We start from the raw sequence: 21893 nt of genomic DNA on the forward strand, positions 1-21893 counted from the left end.
AGATTTATTAAAGCTGTTAGCATGCATTGGAAGTGCTTTTTAATATAGGATGGAAACAAACTATGAGAGTAAAGAACTGTGTATTGCCCTTACAGAAAAAGATAGAGTATAAGTAGTGGGGAGTTGATACAAGTTTTATGCAAAAAAAAAAAAAAATCAGATTTGGGCTTTGGGAAGATGGCAGTTTTCAATAGTGTGAAACAAACTCTAAAATGAGAAATTGGTGGCAGGGAGCTTTTAATATTGTATTTTCCAAGGAAAGTCAACCCATGTGATTGAATTGGATAATTTGTTGGAAGCAAGGGAAGTGATAGAATAGTGATAAGGATTGAGAGAAAATAAAAATGTAAATTGAAGTAGAATATCTACATCAAATGTTTATGTCCTTGCCAGTTTTATGTCTCTCTGTGTATAGTTAATTTTGTCTTCCTATATTCCTGAGTGAAAACATCAATATGCAGGTGAATTTACTTAGTTCACCACTGTCCCCCATATTTTAGCAGTCTTTGAGTATTTCCAGAGAGGGGTGGGGTGTGGGATGGTTATAAAGAACTATTCCTAGAGCACTCCAAAGAGTGATAGACCAAAAAGCGCTTTGCAGACTGGGTATAGTAGCACACACTTGTAGTCCCAGCAACTAAGGAGACAGACTAAGGCAGAATTGCTTGAAGCGAGGAGTTGGAGACCATCCTGAGTGGCAATAATGAGACCCTATCTTAAAATGAAATATTCTGCTTATCCTTATGTTTAAAATTTTAAAAAATACATACTCCCTCTCTACCTCACCTAGATGAACAGTTGAGAAAAATTACTAAATCTTATATAAGGTATCCTAGGAGGTTTTTTTTTTTTAATGTTTAACATTTTACATAGTAGTCTAAGTCCTGTAAATAATGATGATTAGTTATTTAAGAGTGTTATCATTGTGTCAGTTTTAAGTGATGTCCTTCCTATACAGCAAAAGCCTGAAGTTTTAGGACACCACAGGTAGATATGGTTCTAAAATTAGAGATTTCCTGAATGGAGACTTAAGAATCTCAAGACAACATGAGAAAAGTTAGAATATAGAAAAACCCAATAAAAATCATGAAAAATTCATGTTACTCTTAAGTATCTGCTTGGTTAGATATAGGATCTTCTAGTCTTCCTTTCACCTCAAAAGAAATTATTTGTCAGACACATAAAAATTTATTTCTTGAGGAAAAAACACTGAGTTTTATATGAGAATTATTAAATATCCTTTTGTTTTTGTTTGTTACTTCTCCATATCTCCTTTAGATTGAGATCCCAGTGTACATACACAGTCCTGCAAAGTAGTAGTGTGGATTTTCATTGCAGATTATGATTGTGGTCACAAAAGAAGTAATAGCCGTTGTAGTGGGAACTGGTCCTGACACTTGCCTCTCACTTTCCCACTCTGGGGAGACTACACAATGTGGGAAAGGCTTCCAGTACTGGCTGCCTCTTGGCCCTTCATCTGGTGTTACTTACCAATTACACTTTTTAAGGAGCATCATAGCATATGATGCACATTTTTTCGTTTGGGGAATGAGTTCTTTTGTATTCTGCTTAAACAGTAGCATTTTTCTGGTGCCATTATTGCCCTGGTTATTTAAACTGGGAACTAAAGGATAGTTTTCCTAAAGAACAACAGATTTAATTCTCCTCTGAGAGACTTAAAAAGTGAATAATAAACAACAAAAATTCTAGCTGACATTATGAACTCTCATATATACCTAAAATGTGAATTTTATCTTTTAACATCTAGACTTCTCTCAAATCTGATTTCACCATAGTCTGACTGATAATAGAATTATAAACAAAAGCAGTCTGATTAAAAACAAAAGAACTTCCACAAATAAACAGTTTGTCAGAATTGTCTGTTTTGTGAGACCATTACATTCTTGGAGAGAAACTGAGGCATTGAGCTTAATGGCTCCTTGCTTGACTTATTAGTCTCAAAGAAACTCTCTGGTATTTTGGCTTCTGATACATTTGCCTGAAGAGTGATCATGATAATCTTGACAGTTAAGTTTTTTTTTTAATTTAGTAAATTTCATATTCTAGTTGAAATAAAGAAATATAGGAGGTAAAATATATAAGCTTTAAACTGCTTCTATCTTATTTAGGAGATTATTCTGAATAAGAACTTCTTACAGGGATACTTACCCCTGAGATGCAGAAAAGCTAGCAAACTGTGACTTTATGCCCTGTAAGCACCCTCACCTCTCCTTTTTTTTCCCCAGTTAAGAATATTAATTTGTAATTGTTGAACTTTGTTCTGCCCTGCTTTCAGTGAACTTGGTTAAGAATAAAGTAACTTTAGAAAGCTATAAAGGATTGTATACCTTTTGTTTCAGATCAGTAGTTGTCAGCTGTTATTCACTCCACCACACCTGCAAAAGACACCATGCTGCCTGGAGTGGCACTCCAGGGTGATTAAACAACCTAGATTGACTCCTATACACAAATCACATCCCCCAAGCTTCTGATCTTAGTAAGGGCTAATTCTCTTCAATTCTAATCTGAGAATTGTTTTTTTCTAACTAAATCTGTCTAGTTCTATCTAAATACAAATTTAGATTATTTAGATTTCAACCACCTGGAAAGCAGGTTTTAAAGACTTGAGTAGCTTAGCTGCATGTAATTTAAGAGATCCCTTTCTGTTCTATGGCCTTATAAGCTTTGTTTCTAGCTTTTCTGTGTCACTGTTGCCCACCCTTTTACTGTTTCTCCTAACCATGCAAAGAAGACTTGGCCAGTGGTTTAGAAATACAACTCTACATGGTTTCGTAGAGAGTTAAAAAAAAAAAAAAAAAACATTTCCACATCCACCTTCTCTACTATATATACCCAGTTCTGCTATAGTCCCTGGACTATCCTGTGTCCTTATAAGGAAAATATGCAGATGTACTTCCCAGGTTAGAGCAAGAACTTGTCAGAACACTCACCTCGCCCAAGGGTAGACTTAGAAGACCAGTAGGGAAAAAGTAGAAAGCATCATTTAGATTATTGTCTGGCAAAAAATACAACTTGTATGTCTTGAAGCAGGGACTGGGGATATGTTTTAGGTTTCCTTTAAAGAGTTAAGCCAAATTCATTCACCAATTTGTGGCATAGGCATCTGGGGACTGAACTCATGGCCATTCTCACAAAAGTTCTACCCCTGAGCTATAGCCCCACCCTTCTTTTTATTTTTATTTTTTAAGAGTCTCTCTAAATTGCCCAGGCTGGGTTCAAATTTATTATCCTCCTGCCTGGGCCTTCTAAGTAGCTGGGATTATAGGCATGCATCACTGCACCCAGCTTAATTTAGCACTTTTAACTATAATCTGTCTAAACTTTGTCTCCCCTTCAGTGTCCTTCACTATTGATGTTGGTCTTGTTCAGTCAAGAATATATTTAGGTCCCCAGTGATATTGATTTGCCCATCAAGCAGTTTTACTGGCAGGTTACCAGTAGGTAGTAAAGAAAGTACCTGAATTCATCACTCTCAAGTTCTAGATTCTTAAACTTGTCAGTTCAGCTCTCTGCCACATATCTTCTCTATTTAATCTGTCTTTTACCTAATATAAGTATGGACCATCCAACATTCATATTAACCACAGGAATGCTTTCCTTCAGGAATTTAAGTATTGCAATATTGACTAAATAGGCGAGTTCAACTCGGTCTAACCTCTGATCTAGAAAAACATTGAGTAAATCATTAAAGATACGGTTGTGAAACAACACATCACTCTTGAACTGTGCCTTTTAAAGTTTTTATGAATATTATCTTATCCTTTTACCACACCCTTCAGAATTAGGCATTAAGCTGAAGATAGAAAGACTGGGTGGTCAAGGTCATGCAAGCCATTTCTCACCAAGGAGATAAACTCAAAACTAATTCAGGTAGTTGGAAGTCAGATTCCCCCTCTTTTATAGCCCTTCCTCCAATTTACCAATACCTCTGATCTGAGTACACTTTAATGGTGGTGTTCAAGTATTTCGCTTGATAAATAATTCACTTAGCTATTACAGAGTTCTCTTGTTGAGCAGAAGAAATGTGAACTCTCACAAGTGATTACATCTGTGATGAATTTTTGTTCTTGTAAAGATCTATTTAGTCAGACATGAAGGACACAATACAATACAAAGTATAATTGCTGAACTGAAACATTGTGCTTCTCCTTAGGTGGTGGTGAGGAAATGGTCTACAGGACAGAAAAATCACCTCTCTGGACTCCCTGCTAGTTCCAGAGAGTAAACTAAATTAATGTGAGTGCTACCCTTAGGCTTCACTAAAGACCTAAGGAAAAGTGAATAATTTAAAAGCAGAGGTAAAGACCAGCTGTTTGAAACTTGGGTAGAACTGGCTACTACCCATTTTTCTAAACCATGGAAAAATAGAATTAAACTTCTAATTTAAAGATTAAATTTTCAAAAGATAAGAAATTAAAATCCATCTAAGCCTAGGTCCTATTGAGAAAAATTTTAGAAAAAAAGTAGAACGCTGGATAGTTTAGAAGCACAGCCAAAAGTGGTTTTATTACTATAGTTATAAAGTTAGCTGTTACAACAGGGCCCTTTAATGACATCTGGACAAAGGTTAGAACTCAGCAATTAAGCTCAGCTCCCGTTGCGCTAGTGCCTATGTGTCCAGATGGCCCACCAGACATCTCAGATTCAGAACTTTAAGAACATCACAACTCAGTTTGAACAGAACTCATCACGTGCACATCTAATGACCACCAGTTACCAGCTGTGTCACTTATGTTCCTGGCTCAGTAAATGCTGCTGCCGAAGAAGAAAATGCCGGAAGGAACCATGATACCCCTTTTCTCTTCTTCCCTCTTGCTAGGGAAGACAGTACTATTAGTTTGCATTGCCAGAGCTTTATAAATCACAGTGTGATTTCACATCAGGAAGTGCTTTGTCCTGAAATGTGGTCCTTACCTACACTCAAGCGGTTCATGTCTGCTTGGGAAGCTATGACAAATTAAGTCAGTAAAAAATAAAAATTGCGGGATAAATATACAAGACCCCATATAATTGCCAGTGAACTTTATAGAACATTGTGACTCAGGATTTCAGGAAAGGATATAATCAGTCCAGGGGGAATAGTTTTGAGCGGACCAATAATGATCTGGTAAGAGCAGCCTACTACTTGCTCTGATGACTTGTGGTTCACCACTGTATTTTTCCAATCCTTCTTAGCAGGAAAACATGCAAAGAACTCTTATTATCATTCCTGTCAGTGTTGCCATTTCAGTTTTCATCTCCTAGGCTTCTTCAGACCACTGCTCTAAATGTCACTTAAGGTTGACATGGAGAGAATGTGTCAGCCTCTCTGATGCTGGTTTTCAATACCTGAAGACTGTATTGTGTTGTTCTTGGTTAGAGTTCAGTGGGTCTTAGTGTTTCTGTGTATCTTAGTCAAGAAGACACAGTTGGGCCATGAGGCTATGAAATACATACATATGTATCTTTAGTTGTCTATTGGGGATTAACTTGAGTCATATTGCTATAGTCATCACCTGGTTGCATGACCCTTTAGAAAACCTTAGTTAAGGGTAATAAAAAATACAAGGTTAAATTATTGAAATATGGGACAGCAACAGATTCAGTCTCAACCATAAAGGAGTTGGATGTCACCTGTGGATTTGTTGTTATACAGTTTTTTATTCTATATGACCATCATTTTAGAGGAAAACACTTCCTTACTACTTTCCTTCAGGAAGTGCTTTGTCCTTTCATTGGGTACATGCCTTGATTTCATTCATCTTTAGGCATGTTAAACTCAAATACCAAAACTTATTTCCAGAATGAGCACAGGAATGAAGCATAATCCAGAAGATTTTTGCAAAGACTTGGGTTATGAATGTGTTTCTTGAACAAAGAAGAATCATTTCTTTCTCCCCACCCTCCGTCCCTCCCCCCCTCCAGGAGATATCATCAAACATCTTTTATAAAATGCCCTTAGTTCATATATAGTCAAGTGATAGTCTTACGCAGAATCACAATCCAGAAAAAGAGAAAGGAGGTTAGAAAATCTGTGTACCTATAATAAAACTATTCCTAAAGTCCTCATTCAGAGATACTTATTTTTGCTTTAGGTACATTCTAGCACTTGGGATATGGTTTCTCAGCAAGTAAGTAGAAATACACACTTTAACTAAAGGTAGAAGTGAGTCTTCTAAGAGTTGCTCTGTCAAACTCCAGATCATTGGAGCTCTCTGTCTGAACAGGCTCAGTAAAACCTAGATATCTAGAAGCACAGAGCAGCTAGCGAAACCCTTGGCTGTCTGTGCAGCACTGCCTGGAGTGTCTCAAGTCCAGTGTCTTCCTTTCCCAACATCCCTACTGTGTGGGATAAGCTCTAAGAGTTCATCCTAGATGACTTAGGAGGAAAATGTTTGAAAGGGATTCTTTAATGTAGAGTGACTTTTTGTGGGTGACTGTAAAAATGTTTAGCAAAAAGGACTAAGATGTGATAGCTAGGAGTGTATGAAGACAGTCCTATTACTTTGCATTGACAGAGCTTTATAACTCAGTGTGGTTTCACATCTGTTTTCTTACTTGAAGGCTAGAAATTAATCAGTACTTGCTTGTCATTCCACCATTTAACATATCTGAAATGTAAAATTATTGGTTTCCTGTTTATCCATGACCCAGGAAAGGGATTAAAGGTTTCCACCATCACTTAATTATCTACCCAGTCCATTTTGCTAAGAGATAATTTTAAAACTATTAAGTTCTCTACTTCTAAACTAAGATTTTTAATATAGTATATCTAAATTTTTGTCAGTATTATAGATTTAATGATTGCACAACACGAATACATAGCCTCCAGTAAAATTACCACATGAGTATCCTTTATTTGAAATGCTTGGGACCAGAAATGTTTTGGATTTTGGATATTTTTAGATTTTGGAAACTTGCGTATATGTGAGATATATTGGGAGTGGGACCCAAGTCTAAACACAGAATCATTTGTTTCATGTATGTATACCTTATATACATAGCCTGATGATACTCTTATACAACATTCTTAATAATTTTGTACATAAAATATAGTTTCATGGTGTAGAATTTTCTACTTGTGCTGCCATGCAGCATTCAAAAAGTTTCATATTTTAGAGTGTTTCCAATTTTTGGATTAGGGATGTGCAACCTGAATATGTTGACCAAGAGAAATTATAGTGTGATCAAAATTATATTTTTTAAAGAACTTTTTTTCATTATTTCTTCTCATGAGTAAAAAATCTGTATGGTCACTTAAAATTATGAAATATGTTGTTCCTTAAAGATTGAGACTATAACAGGCTGACCTTATCATTAGGTAAATATTCTTTATGGAATCATACAAAAATAAACGGTGGACTTTGAAGCCATTTTGGCTTCTTTTTGTACTCTCTTTACAATGTGAGTGACATCTGGTGAGATTCATAATGTAAAAATGATGCTTTGGAAAATGACCTTACTAATTGATTCTTTCTCTTTGTTCATCTAGTGAGAATTCAACAGAAACTCTAGCAGTAGATTCTAACAATCAGTCGAAGTCCCCACTGGAGAAGTTTATGGTCAAACTGTGTACTCATCATCAGAAGCAATTCATTCGTGTTCTGAGTGACCTGTACACTGAATCTCAGCCAGGCACCGAGGACCTACCACCTTTGGATTCTGGAGCAATGGATGCATCCATTTGCAACGCTGGCTGTGCCCAGCTATGCAGCAGCCATAGGGAAAAGGATGCTATGTGTCATGATAGGAAGTCTCCTACTTCTGTAGATTTGTTTGTAGACTCATCCGGCTCTCACAGCTCTGTGCATATCACAGAACAGACCCTGAAGGAACCTCCTCCTGAGACAAACTCTGTAGATGCAAGAGAGAATGCCTTGACTGTTGTCCAGAAAGATTCCTCTGAACTTCCAGCCACTCAACCTAATTCTAGCAGTTCAACAGATAGTTCCACTCTGGGATACCTCACTGTGTCTAATTCTTCCTCACAGAACTTCCACCACATCTCTAAAAGCTTGGAGGGGCAAACCACTGGAAAGGAGCAAGACACAAATATGAAAACATGTGAGGACAGTAAAGACCATATGCAGAGTTCAGCTTTAGTGGAAAGTCTCCTTGGAGTAAAAGTGGCAGCTGAGAATAGCGAGGAGGGCAATAGCTATGTTGTTTCTCAAAGAAATTCATTCAAAGCTTTATCAGAAGAGAAATGGGACTCAGGGTTTATGGAGAACTCATCTAGAACTGCCGACAAAGAGAATGCTTTACAGTGTGGCTCAAAAACACCTTTGCGCCAGGATTTAGAGGCAGATGAACAAGATGCAAGGCCAAAGCAAGAGAACCATCTTCACTCACTAGGAAGAAATAAAGTGGGTTACCATTCACATCCCAGTGACAAGGGCCAGTTTGATCATTCCAAAGATGGTTGGTTAGCCTCCAGCCCCGTGCCAGCTATACACAAAGCACCTAATGGACATTCACGAACCAAGATGATATCAGCCTCCATCAAGACAGCTCGGAAGAGTAAAAGGGCCTCAGGGTTGAGGATAAATGATTATGATAACCAGTGTGATGTTGTTTATATCAGTCAACCAATAACAGAATGCCACTTTGAGAATCAAAGGTCCATATTATCATCTCGTAAAACAGCCAGAAAGAGTACTCGAGGATACTTTTTCAATGGTGATTGTTGTGAGCTGCCAACTGTTCGCACATTGGCCAGAAATTTACACACCCAGGAAAAAGCGAGCTGCTCACCACTGGCATCAGAGGCAGTGGTGATGCCCAAGCAGACTCTTACAGTTTCAGCCCCTAGACACACAGATTTGCAGCTTCCCAGAGAAGACCACACTGAAGGACCTAGTAAAGAAATAACCTCTTTCAAGGAGGGAGGTGGAGACACTTCATCTGTGAAAGAGTCTCAAGAGCCTGAGGTTTGTCCCATGATGAATGAACTGAATCCCAGCAGTTCCTCTAGGCCAGAGGAGATGACAGCCTCCAACCCGGTGTGTCCTGGGCCTGCTCACCTCCCTGAAGAGGATGCGCCAGAAGACAGTGCTGCATTCTCAGCTCCCACTGCAAGTGTGGTGTCTTCCTCTGAACAAGACCAACAGCCAGTTGCCCCGCTGGATGTAGAGGAGCTGAGGATAATCCAGGACTGCCACCTGGGTCCCACAACTGAAAGCATTTCTGGGCAAAGTAGTGAAGAAGTTCTTTGTAAGCCTCTGTCTTCTCCTGAAGTGATCAGTAGAGAAGAAAGTCCTCTGTGCTCAGAAGATCAAAGTCCCGCTGTGGAGGTAGAGCTTCCCCTGAGTCTGGCACAAACTGAGCACAAGCACAGTACTGAAGTCAGGACTGGAGACACTAGGGAACTAGATACCAACTCACTCCAGGAAGCAGGTGGCACTGGTACTGATGAAAGCCGTGGTGAGACTGAGGAAGGAGATGCAGCATGTGTTACAAGGCAAGAAGGAGAAGATGGTGATATAAAATGCTCTTCAGAAAAAGATATGTGTGATCTAAACATTGACTCACCAGAAGAGAATCCGGACAAGAAGAAAAAAGTTAAAAAATTTCCTGAGGCCTCTGATAGATGCCTAAGAAGTCAGCTTTCAGATTCTTCCTCTGCAGATAGGTACCTAAGAAATCAAAGTTCAGACTCTTCCCTCACTTGTCCTGAGACCAAGGTTTCTAAAAATCCTGATGTAAAGTGTTCTAAAAGAGAAGGGTACACTGGTAGGATAACACCTGAGGGCTTTCCATCTGATAGTTTCCATATAGAAGCTCTGGAGGATACTGAAAACCTGAATGTCAGTGATTGTCCCTCTGAGAACGATGCTGAGCAGGAGAGTGAAGCAGGTGGGATTGTCACGAGGCAAACTTTTAAAAACATGCTGGCAAAAGACATCAAGAAGGAAGAAGGGGAGATTTTCCCCAGCAGTGATCCCATAACCACAGTCAGCCAGCCACTGTCTGGAGAGAGACTGGAAATCTATGTGCAGTCTAAGGTGGGTGAGAAAAATGCTCTTGTTCCCTCTGAAAATATTCCTTGTAGGGAGAACCTAGAGCAATCAAAAGAGAGGCCAGGACACACTCCCACCCAGAATGTGGAAGAGGGTAAGAGTGAGGTAGAGAATGAGGACACTCAGCATAAAGAAGATGCTAGCCATGCCCCAGCTACCCCAGTTGGGACATCAGGTGGTCGAGGTGGTAATGATGCTGGGCCACAAAGGGAACCAAGGCCTAAGAGATTGACCTCTTCAGCGTACAATCTGAGACATGCTCATTCTCTGGACTCCTTGGATACTATGAAAGTTACTTCAGACAAGGAAGCTGCACAAATAAAGCCAACACCAAAGGATAACGAAGCTTCCGAGAGCACAGACCCCTTTGAGGAGGAGGATGTGGACACAGTGGTAGACGAACAGCCCAAGTTTGTGGAATGGTGTGCTGAGGAGGAGAATCAGGAGCTCATTGCCAACTTCAACACCCAGTACATGAAAGTGCAGAAGGGTTGGATCCAGTTAGAGAAAGAAGCACAGCCAACACCCAGAGCCAGGAACAAGTCAGATAAACTGAAGGAGATCTGGAAAAGCAAGAAAAGATCCCGAAAATGTAGGGGTTCCTTAGAGGTTCAGAAGTTTTCTCCTGTTCAGATGCTCTTTATGACAAACTTTAAATTATCCAATGTTTGTAAATGGTTCTTAGAAACAACTGAAACCCGGTCCCTGGTAATTGTAAAGAAACTCAATACTCGTCTTCCAGGAGACATCCCCCCTGTCAAGCATCCTCTTCAGAAGTACTCTCCTTCTGGCCTGTATCCTAGTTCACTGCAGGCTGAACGCTTGAAAAAACACTTAAAGAAATTTCCTGGAGCTACTCCTGCTAGGAATAATTGGAAAACACAGAAGCTCTGGGCTAAATTTCGAGAGAATCTGGACCAAGTGGAGACAGAAGATGGCAGTGATGTCAGCCTCAGTCCTAATTCTGAAGATGTCACAGAGGAAGTCAAGGAAGATAGAAGTAGCCATCCTCCCTCTAATCTACCTACTCCAGCCAGTACCCGGATCCTTAGAAAGTATTCTAATATTCGAGGAAAACTCAGAGCTCAGCATCGACTGATCAAAAATGAGAAAATGGAAAGTCCACTAGGTGTGGCTGTGGAAAGTAAACAGAGTCGGAAGAGTGTGTGCATCAACCCTCTGATGTCCCCCAAGCTCGCCCTCCAGGTGCATGCAGACGGGTTTCCCCTTAAGCCCAAGAGTACAGAAGGAATGAAGGGAAGGAAAGGGAAGCAGGCGTCTGAGGTCTTGCTTAAAGCTGAAGTTCAGAATAAACGAAAGAGAGCAGAAGGCAGCAGCTCTCAGGACAGTAAGGACAAGGGGCCAGCGATAAGGGCCAGCAAAGAAAAACATGTTGAAGGACCCACCAAAACTCCTGCCAAGAAGCCAGCTGCAAGAGACAAAACCAACCAACTGCCCAAAAAGATGTCTTTGAAAGAGAACAAAATGAAGATCCCTAAAAAATCCTCTGGGAAGAGCTGCCCTCCCTCCAGGAAAGAAAAGGAGAATACCAACAAAAGACCTACCCAGTCCATTGCCTCAGAAGCAGTGGCAAAATCTACAAAGCAAAAGGGGACAGGTGAGTCCTCTTCTAGGCCTCAGAAAGCTGCAAACAGGAAACCAAGCAGTGGGAAGACTCGGGCCAGACCCTTGAAAAGTCCAGAGAACAGTGCAACCCAGAGAAAGAGAAAGCTCAAAGCGAAGCTGGACTCTTCCCAGGGCAAACGGAGGAGGCTGGAGGCAAAGTGATGGAAGAATGGCAGCCAAGGGGGAAACTGTTCTTTAGGAGTAACCTTTAATTTTGCATTAACTAAATCTGCTTTTATAAGCTTGTCAAGCCTTTCAAATTATGAATAGTGGAGAAAACCACAATTTGAGATGTCAGAAAATATGTCTCAGGTGGAGAAGAGAACTTGCAGAGTCCTTCTCTGAGGCTGAGTAAGGGAAGTTATATATTTTATTCTGGTTGTTCCTTGGGTTTTAAACTTGGAACCAAGCAGTTTTCGTTTTAAAAGTACAGTGCCTTATTTATCCTTTTTGTTTTTAAATTTACAAAAGCTAAAAAGCTGATCTATGTGATTAAAGGCTTGTATTTTATACTTGATGCACAAGCACTTGTACTGTAGCGGAGAAGACCACCATCATGCACACGAAAGGAGCTTCAGCAGCCACCTGCAGCGGCTGTCCCTGTAGGTGCCCTCTTTGCAAACCACAGCAGTGACTTCCCTGTTTTGTTTTTTTGTTTTGTTTTGTTTTGTTAAGTGATGTTTGAAAGCTAAACCAAATCATTATTATGGTATGTGGAGAATGCAGAGGATTTATAATTATTATAAAAGATTAATTTTTATTATCCTCTTTTTAAAAAATCACATTCATTGTTGATCACTCCTTTCACCTTTGTTTTTTGTTTGTTTAGTTGTTTGGTTGGGTTTTTTTGTTTGGTTGGTTGGGTTTTTTTTTTTTTTTTCTTTTTTTTAATTGGTCATTTGACAACGTGTTCTCTAAATTATGTGCCCTTGGGACAAATGATGTGTCACAAGTATAAATTCTGGTTTTTGAATTCTGAAAATTATTTGCATTCCCAAATTGTATTACTGATTCTTAGCATCCTCTTTTTCATTTTTGGCTTTGCAAGCTTACTAGCATGCTAACAAGGTTTTCCTTCTGTTTTGGGAGGAAAAATAACTTTTTTAATACCATAACTGTAATTTGACAATTAGGATGAGAGTAACTATTCTTATTTCCTTTCTTATCCACAGTACTTCCCTGTTCAGAGAAAGCCAAAATATCATTTTCCATAATAGGAATGTTTGTGTGTGTGCATGTGCATCCAGGTGCATTTGCATGTGGTTATCAGCTGCAAATGTCTCCTGATCCCAGTTTTACAGTAAAATTCTTCTTTGTGCAGTGTGTACATGAGCTGAATAGTTAGCGCAGACTAGATGGTTTTTAAATGACCCAGGGTTTCCATGGACATACCACAGTGGCACCAGACTGAGAGAGGTGTTGAATAGCACAGTTATGTAGAGGTCAGAGCACCCTGGCATCTGGAAGCAGCTGCCCAAGCATCTTAGTGGTTCTACACCCCTGCCCCCAGAGCTGAGGTTCAGCTGGGATGCTCTTGAGTAGATATCCATTCATGTTAGCACCATCCTGGGGGTTAAATGCTTATAGTGTTGTTCTTCCCCATGCCATGTCATTCTCTGTCCCATGACTCAGAAGTGAGAGCTGTAATATTTGTAATTGATGTTGTTTACCTCTCCCCAGGGAAGCCCGAGATAGGCCTATTGGCTTTACTCAGTGCCTGTGACATTGCTCTCTCATAACACAGTGTGTACTTGACATTTCCATTGGGCCACCAGCAAACAGGCTGGGTTGTTTAAGCCTCAGTCAACTTCTTTAACATATTTTGTCACCAGAATAGTCTTGTATGGATAGATGTTGCCCTGTGATTACTTAAAAAAAAAAAAATCCAGATCTCTTTAGATTAACTCAGATTAACTTTTTTTACTTTTTTACTTTTGTTCATTCAAATCATGATAAAACAGGTCATATGCCCATTCTGTAAAAGGTTTGCTGTATATAGGAAACTCTGATGATGGGATAGGACTGGAGAAAAGCATGTGATTTATGAGAAATAGAGAGTTGTGTTGAATTTCAGAGAAAATGAAGCTTGCTGTCTTCAATGAAGCCTCCACCCCTCCCCACCTTGGCCCTTCAAAAGCTACCTGTATTAATGAAACTGTGGAGTGTGTTGCTGGCAGCCCTTTCTCAGCACTAAGTTGCACAAAAGCATTACTATGTTTTCAATACATCCATTTAATCTTAAAAATGGTTTATCTTTTCATATAGTTGTCACTGGATATTGTTTTTGTGGTGACTTAAACAGCTGATGTTTGCCACTGTCAGGTGTGCTGATTCCTGTACATAAGAGGTGCCCCTTGACTGCTTGTAGACTACCTTGTAAGGTGCTTGGATTAGGTTAGGGAGAGAAGTGAGGTAGTAAGTTGATGGAATTTTTCCAGTTCCAAGTTTGTAATTCATTCCATTACTTTTCTAAGTTCTTTTTTTATTTTTAAAGCTCACTTTAAGGTAATAACTTTCTCATTCTAGGCTGTATTTGAGGAAGTGTTGATGTATTTGTGATGCACTTAGCAGTGCAATGGATCATTTTTAGAGTCAACTCATCTTTTATAGTAGTAACTACACTTAAACAGACTGAGATGCCACACAATTAGGACACTTAAAAGTTTAGACTTGTTTTCCTATTTGTTAAATCTGATTCTTGTTGATTCAGTTAGTTTTGCTAATAAAAGAAAGAAAACTAAAACTCCAGGGCCAACTCTGGAAGGCCCTTTGTACCTACAGCAGATTCTTGAAAAGTTATCTCCCAGATATCTCCAAGTCCACATTTGGTATTGACTCTAGTCTCCCCTTGTTTACCTTCCTCTTCAGAGACCTTCCCGTAGACATTTTTGGCTTGCCACCAGATGTAAAGGCAGTCTTGTCTAGACCCCAAATCTGAAAGGAATTCTGCTCCTGGGCCTACCCTCAATGAAGTGACTGTCCAGTGCTGAAGTTGAACACCAAAGGACTATATTCCCTCTGAGTTTCTGGGGGAACTGGAAGATCCCTAAGAAATCACCAGTAAAACTACCATAGCCTCCCCAAAGCTGGGCCTTCTCCAGACCATTTTCTATCCTGTGAGGCTCCCTGGGTGTAGTCTACATTCTCAGTTGGTCCAGAGCCTTGTCCCTAGCACTTCTGAGACTTCCTACCTGTGTTAACTTGCATCTATAATCAGCAGTTGCTAGCCCCTGAGATTCCTTATTAAAGAGTTCTATGTAGTCTTCCCTAAAACGGTTTTGTGCCTCATCATTCTATGATGTTACAGAGAGAAGAGACATCTGTAGTCATCTCTTTACATATACCATGCTTTCTCATGGGATCCTCTGCACATCACATACTATTCAGGTGAATTTCTCACTGTTCAGATAGGTCAGTAGTAAAAGGCATCATTTCAAAACAGCTTCTTTGAATTGAGATTTGGCCTTTTTCCCACCTTGTGATGGATTCAATTGAAGGGTAGGAACTGTCACTCATTTATGGCAGCATTTCTATTGATTAGTAGGCCTGAGAGTCTAGTAGGAAAGGACATTTTTAAAAAATATTTTTTTAGTTGTAGTTGGATATAATACCTTTATTTTATGTATATTTATGTGGTGCTGAGGATGGAACTCAGCGCCTCACACATGCTAGGTATGGGCTCCACCACTGAGCTACAACCCAGCCCCATCAGTTTCATTCTTACAAAGTTCTTTGTTTCCTGTAGCAAATGAGACATTGTTCTATTGATACAGCACAGGGGCTGCCATCCCTTTTTACTACAACTCTTTAGCATTGAATCTTCCTTTTAATCACCCATCACAGAACCACAGTGAGGCCAAAACCATAAGCAAATTAGGATTAAGAGTTCCAAAAGTATGTGAGCCAGCCTCCCATTTCACTCACATAGTACGTAATCAGAGAACTGTGGCCACGCTTCTTTTTTATTAAGATAAGCCATGACTTCGTTCTGTTAAAATTAGTTGAGAGTACTTCAGTTGGACCTCAGTCCTCCAGACATTCTGTTTAGATGTGAGGAAAAACCTTTTCATAGAATAGAAACAAAATCTCACAACAGACCCAAAGCACTATTTACTCTTAAGTTTGATTTTGGTTTTGAAAAATAAAAATTATTGGCACTAATAATTTTTCAGTCAAATACTCTCAAACTAACTTTATATTAAAGTAAGCCAACAAATAAAACTAGAGGCTTTTGAAGTGCTTTTGAAAAAAATGATGAAAAATTGGAACGTACTACATACTAAATGTGACTGAGAAGCTTGGGAATGATATCTTTAAACCAAATCCAGTCACTTCCAAGGTGGTAGTCCTCTCCTTCCCCCAAAACTCAAGGGTAAGTTTCTTCTAAATGATGTGGAAAATCATGTTAGTAGAAAAAAAATTTTAACGTGGGGGTGGTACTGGGGATTGAACCCAGGATTGTTCTTCTACTAAGCTACATTCCCAACTTTTAACTTTTTGTTTTGAGACAGGGTCTCACTAAGCTCCTTACGGCCTTTAAGTTGTTGAGGCTGGCCTAGAATTTGCAATCCTCCTGCCTCAGCCTCTTGAGCCTCTGGGATTACAGGCATGTGCCACTCATGCTTAGCCAGTGAAAAAATTCTGTCAGTGGCCCTTAAGGAGTGATGGTCTCAGTTGTTTTGAAACACTTATTGTTTTAATTTTCCCCCGTTGCAATGCAAGGGATGGAACCCATGGCCTTGCACATGCTAGGCAAGTACTCTACCATTGAGCTACAACCCACCCCAATTCTTTTGAATTCTTAGCTGTTACTTTCATGTCTGATTACAGCTTGATATTCATTGAAATACTGAAATAAAAAATTTTTAATTTTTTTTAGATGTTGATGGACTTTTATTTTATTCATTTATTTATAGTGGTTCTGAGAATTGAACCCAGTGCCTCACACATGGTAGGCAAGTACTCTGCCACTGAGCCATAACCCCAGTCCTTTTTTAAAATTTTTTGGTGGGCCTTTATTTTGTTCATTTATTTGTACGTGGGGCTAAGACTCAAACCCAGTGCCTCACACATGCCAGGCAAGCACTCTACCACTAAGCCACAACCCCAGTTCCTAAAAAAATTTTTTTTTAAAGCATGGAATCACATCAGCAAGGTGGTCTTTACATCCAGGATAAGTACTCTTCCCCATGGTTGCTTCCAAATCCTTTTCAGGGGGAAAAAAAATAAATAGATAATTGTATTAAGGGGTTGGGGATTTAGCTCAGTAGCAGAGTGCTTAGGCTTGGCAAGACTCAGGCCTGGTTCAGTCCTAGGCCTGAAGGGGGTAGGGGGAAAGTGAGGAAACTCCCACCCCAAAAAAAGATTGTTGTATTTAAAACAAGAAGTATTAGGGGAACCCTTTTGAGACTGCCTTCAATATTAATTTAAGCTTGAAACATCAAAAGAGGCCTTTTACAGTGGGTGGTTTGTGAACCTTGAGGTCCTTTTTACTCTTGAAGAAACCCAGAAAGCTCTGATGCTAAGGCTTGACAGTGCCCTGCTGCACTGTTGACGAGCAGCCCCAGGGAACCACCTTAGACACTTTGTGGAGGAAGTCCTTGCTCAAGCTTTAGCCATTGGAGTTGAACCAGAGCTGGTAAGTTCCTTCCATTACCACTTGTCCATCTGATCTTCCTTTTCCCAGAGCCTTGGTGTTTTATGCTAAGAGCTCAGGCAACACCCTTTGCTCCATCCTTCAGACAAGTGGCTTTGCAGTCAAGTTAGCTGAGCTCGGACACTGGAGCTTTCTTACCTGATGAGACCCTCCTATTTAACACAAGGTGTCCAGTGTAAAAGCCACTTGAAACATTCTGAAAAAGCAGCCAAGTGGGGCTGGGGCTGTAGCTCAGTAGTAGTGCCTTTGCCTGGCACATGGGAGGCACTGGGTTCAATTCTCCACCACATATAAAGAAATAAAATAAAGGTCCATCAACAACTAAGTGTGTGTGTGTGTGTGTGTGTGTGTGTGTGTGTATACATACATACATACATACAAAGACCCTTTAAAAAAAGAAAAAGCAGCCAAGTGTCCATATTATTGTGCCGGAAGTTGAAATTTAAAAATATTTTTTAAAAAGGTAAATTTTATAGTGGATGGACACAGTACCTTTATTTTATTTTTATGTGGTGCTGAGGATCAAATTTATGGTCAAATGCCTCACATATACTAGGCAAGCACTCTACCAACTGAGCTACAGCCCCAGCCCCCGCCCCCAGATTTTACCTTTTTAAAAAGGGTTTATATAGGAAAAAAAAAATAGTAGCAAACTATTTGTGGCCCTCCCAGCCTAAAATATTTACTACCTGATCCTTTATAGCACGTTTACTGATCCTTGCATGGTAGTCATTCAAGGTCAGGTTGTATTGACAGGCACAAATTTATTTTATATAGTCTAGCATTGCAACAATTCTTTACCTAAGTTTTAAGATATCTTGTCTGTTCATCTCAGTATTCGTCTACTATTGCATATTATTCCTGAAGAATGCTGTGCATAAGAAAAAAAGAAAAATACCTCCTTTTCTGATTGAATATTTGTTGATGCATTGTGGGCATACATATGATCATATCTACTAGAGTCTGTACTTAAAACTAAAAGAAGAAACTTTTTAAATTAAAAGTCATCTTCAATTGTATGAATCCCAGAGAACTTGACTTTATGGTAGACATTCCACTAATAGCGATGCTCAACACAAGCTCTTTACTAATACTTACAGCCTAGAATAATGCCTCTCCCCCAAAGCACAGGGCCTGTTAATTTTATCCCCAGAGCCCTCCACTCCTTGTTTCTAGGGCAATTGGAAGTTTATTACTCCCCAAGCTTTGGTCACTACTTGTGAATATGAATGAATGGTCTTTGCCTATTCCAACCTGAAATCCAGATCACACATACTTCTTGAAATACTATTATGTCAGTTGCACACCAGCAGCTTTAGTTGAACCAAGTTTAGGCACTCTTCCTGGCCCATGAAGCATGATCCTGGTCAGGCCTGAATTAGCTCCTCGTCTTAGGGGGGTCATCCTTGGTACTTGCCCTTCCTCTTCCCTCTTGCTTATGCCATCAACTCCCTTCTGGATGGCATCTTCTCTGGGATAGTCCCCTCCCCCAAGTGCTTCACTAAACTCATATCACATAAAAAGCATTTTTCTCTTAATAACTTTTTTTTTCTTCTTCCAGTATTTAGATGTTAGGTCCAAGTACCGTTCACTTATCAACCTATTTTCCATCTCGTTTTTTTGTGATCCACACCTTGTGTTACCTTGTAGCTGAAGCTATAGTGTTTGGGAGCTAATTTGTGGGAAACATAATATACAAACAAGACTTGCATAATTTTATATATTTATACCACCTGTAGGAGTTATTTTTAGAGCCACTGTTGTTTAAACAAGATTATTGATTTCACTAGTGGTTCCTGCATTCTAAATAGTCTAGGAGATTTATTGACTGGTTTCAAATATATATGATACATATTTATACACACCACTGTGGAATTTATTTCACTGTGTAAATAATGATATTTTCCTGTTCAAATGCTTCTATACAGAGTATTTATTTTAACAAAAAAATAATTAACTGTCAAAAGGGCTTTTCAGAAATTGTTCATTCTTGCCACTCATCCTCCTCAACTACTATGCTCAGCTGTTGAACCCCAGACGACACAGTGAAGGCTGAAGGATGTGGCCTTGAAATCCTCACTGTACTTGGGCAGATGCAATGTGGACTGGAACCTGAGCACTTTTCCCCACTATTGCCTGTCCCAGAACAAAGTAGGACTTCCGCAGTGGGTATGGCCCTGCCAGGCATGGCATCAGAGCCTGCCTTAGGCAGCCTGCTTCTTCCATACAAAATTGACATGTTCAACTATTCACTTACACAGCCTGTGCAGGGAAATAAGCCTTAGCCCCAAGGAACTCCAAACCCACTCCCGTAGGACAAGCGGAAACCACTGGTTCCCTGAAGACAGCATTGAGGTGTGTGTGCTTTTTAGTCTCACTCTTCCAGGTTTGTGAGAGACATTTCTTCACACACTCACCCATGGGGGAGACACACGTTACCTTCTGTACCCTACAATACTTGAGGGCACCTTCACTGTCCTCCTCCTCCTCCCTCTCAGCAAGCATCTGTAGATGTGGGCCAGGCCCACCTGTGACCATTGGTTACAGAATGAGACCATCTGTTCTAAGATGTGTTCAGCTTTAGTTCTCAGGAGTCCTGGTCTGCAATTCAGAGCACCCTAATGTAGTGGAACCAATGATTCATAGTCATGTTCCTTGTCCCTCTGCCCCACTCCTGGGCACTCCTGTCTGTCATGAGAACTGCAGGGAGCCTTGAGACTAGGGCTACAGGGATTTTTGTCATTCATTTGAACCATAGTTTGCATATTTCCTATGGCCTCCCTTTGTCTTTTTTAAACAAATTAGGACACTTGAACAGTAATGCTGGAGAATGTTTTTCTAAGATACTATTTGTAAGCAAATCTGCTTTTAATATGAAATGTGAATGGGTACTAGGTGCCAGGGAATTTAGCACTGAACTTGATAGTCAAGACTTTTTTAACCTTTGAAGGAAGAAATAGATTTTGCTCTCATCTAAACATTCACAAGAAGTAATATTGTAAATAGTTTTCTAAAAATATTTATTACATGTGCTGTATACAGGTTCATGTTCTGAGTGATATTGGTTTGCATTGTAGTATTGTAGAATATATTTTGAGCATTGGACTCCCTTTCATAACACAGTTCACACATGGAGAAAGAACAAAAGCCAGCAGGTTGAGAGCTGTTTGGGGCATTTGGTCTGTAATGTAACATCGAATCCAAGCTTTAACCGTCCCCTCTTCTCATGTGATTCTGTTATATATATATACAAATGTATGATAAATTGGTCAGTGGTCAATACCCAATCTGCAGAGCAGATTTCCAGGTGTTCTTTCTGATGTGTTGCCCTTAAGCAATAAGACCCTAGGTAATGACATGTGTTCTAGGGTCCTCATTGGCCCTTGTCTTAGAGGATCAGGTAGGGGTAGAACAGCTCTTGCAATGCCCTCTTGCCTTTGCCGGAGAGGTTGCTGTACTTGAATTTTTGCTTCTGTTTGTCTGCACGCTCCCTCATGTCACAAAACTCCAGCAATGGATGAGAAATCTGCCAGCACCAGACACATCAAAAGTGAGCATGTAAATCCAGAAGTTAGCAATTTTCCATGAATTGATAAAGTTTCCAGAAAGTAGTTGAGGCAAACAAAGCTCATTTGGCTATAAAGTGAATGTAAGAACTTTTCACATGAGAAATGTAAGTGGATAACTAAATGTTTCCAACCCACCTTTAAGAAACTAGCCTATTTCCTACCATCCTCCTCTGCCAGGGCTTGAAACATCTCCAGCCCTTGTGTCTGGGCCTAGCCCTAACTTAGGTCAGTGGAAAGAGGCAGTCACTCCTCCAATTCTCTCAGCGTGTCCAGCTCAACAGGTTGCTAAAGCTGTTAAAGCGGCCTCTCCTTGTGACCGTCCTAGACTTTGTGAAAAAGAAATACCCCACACCCAAGTAACCTTTAATAGAAGTAATGTAGTTTTTTAGGCTTTTGGAATATGTCTTCTCTTTTGTATTTATGATGGTGTTTGGAATTTTTCACTAGTGTTTTTTTAGATTGAAGTGGGTGCATTGGGATAAACCTTTCCATTGCTGAGCTCGAAAGCAAGCAAAGAGGAAAGAAATTGACCTATATTGTATCTTTGGGAAGGTGACTACTTTTGGTGGTGGGGGTGGGGGAGGGTATTGTAGATTATGTGGAGGTAAAATAGAATTCTGGCCTAAGGCTCCCCAAGTCTTTAATACTTTGTAATAAAAATCCCCTTATTAGCCTCACTTAATCTCAATAGAAGCCTGCTGTTTACCCTCAGGGAACAAGTAGTTTTCAAAATTGAGCTCCTCCAAGGTCAATGGCCAGTGCCTGTGAGCATTGGTCGTCTTTGTGAACTCAATGGCATTATTTTCCAATATGCATTATGATATTAAGAAATTCAACCCTAACCTGTATTAAAAGCACAGCCCAGGGTCCTAATTGAGGCTAAATCAATGCCTTTGCAGGGCCAAGGGGTCATAGGAAGCCCATACAATTTAACTGAAGCTCAGGTGCCGTGTGGATTTTTATTTTTAGGCCATGACCCTTCAGAACGCGTGAGGGCAGGGGCTGCTGATCCGGCTGTGGATT

General features: G+C 39.9%; 1 protein-coding gene across 21 annotated transcripts in view; it reads left to right on the forward strand.

Annotated features, from left to right (window-relative positions):
- LCOR (ligand dependent nuclear receptor corepressor) overlaps positions 1–21893 on the forward strand; it is a 180466-nt gene that overhangs the window by 112325 nt on the left and 46248 nt on the right. For 19 of the 21 annotated variants that reach the window (XM_081267066.1, XM_081267065.1, XM_081267056.1 and 16 more), the window contains one exon: positions 7493–18596. The exons of 1 other annotated variant lie outside the window; for it this stretch is intronic. In XM_081267066.1, coding sequence (XP_081123192.1) covers positions 7493–11807 — 4315 coding nt within the window. In that variant the 3' untranslated portion in view covers positions 11808–18596. Of the gene's footprint in view, positions 1–4173; positions 4258–7492; positions 18597–21893 lie in introns of those variants that run through there. One more of the 21 variants, XM_081267057.1, reaches the window with a different exon arrangement.

This window comes from Spermophilus citellus (assembly GCF_964194105.1).
Source record: "Spermophilus citellus genome assembly, chromosome: 15".
Lineage (NCBI taxonomy): Eukaryota > Metazoa > Chordata > Mammalia > Rodentia > Sciuridae > Spermophilus > Spermophilus citellus.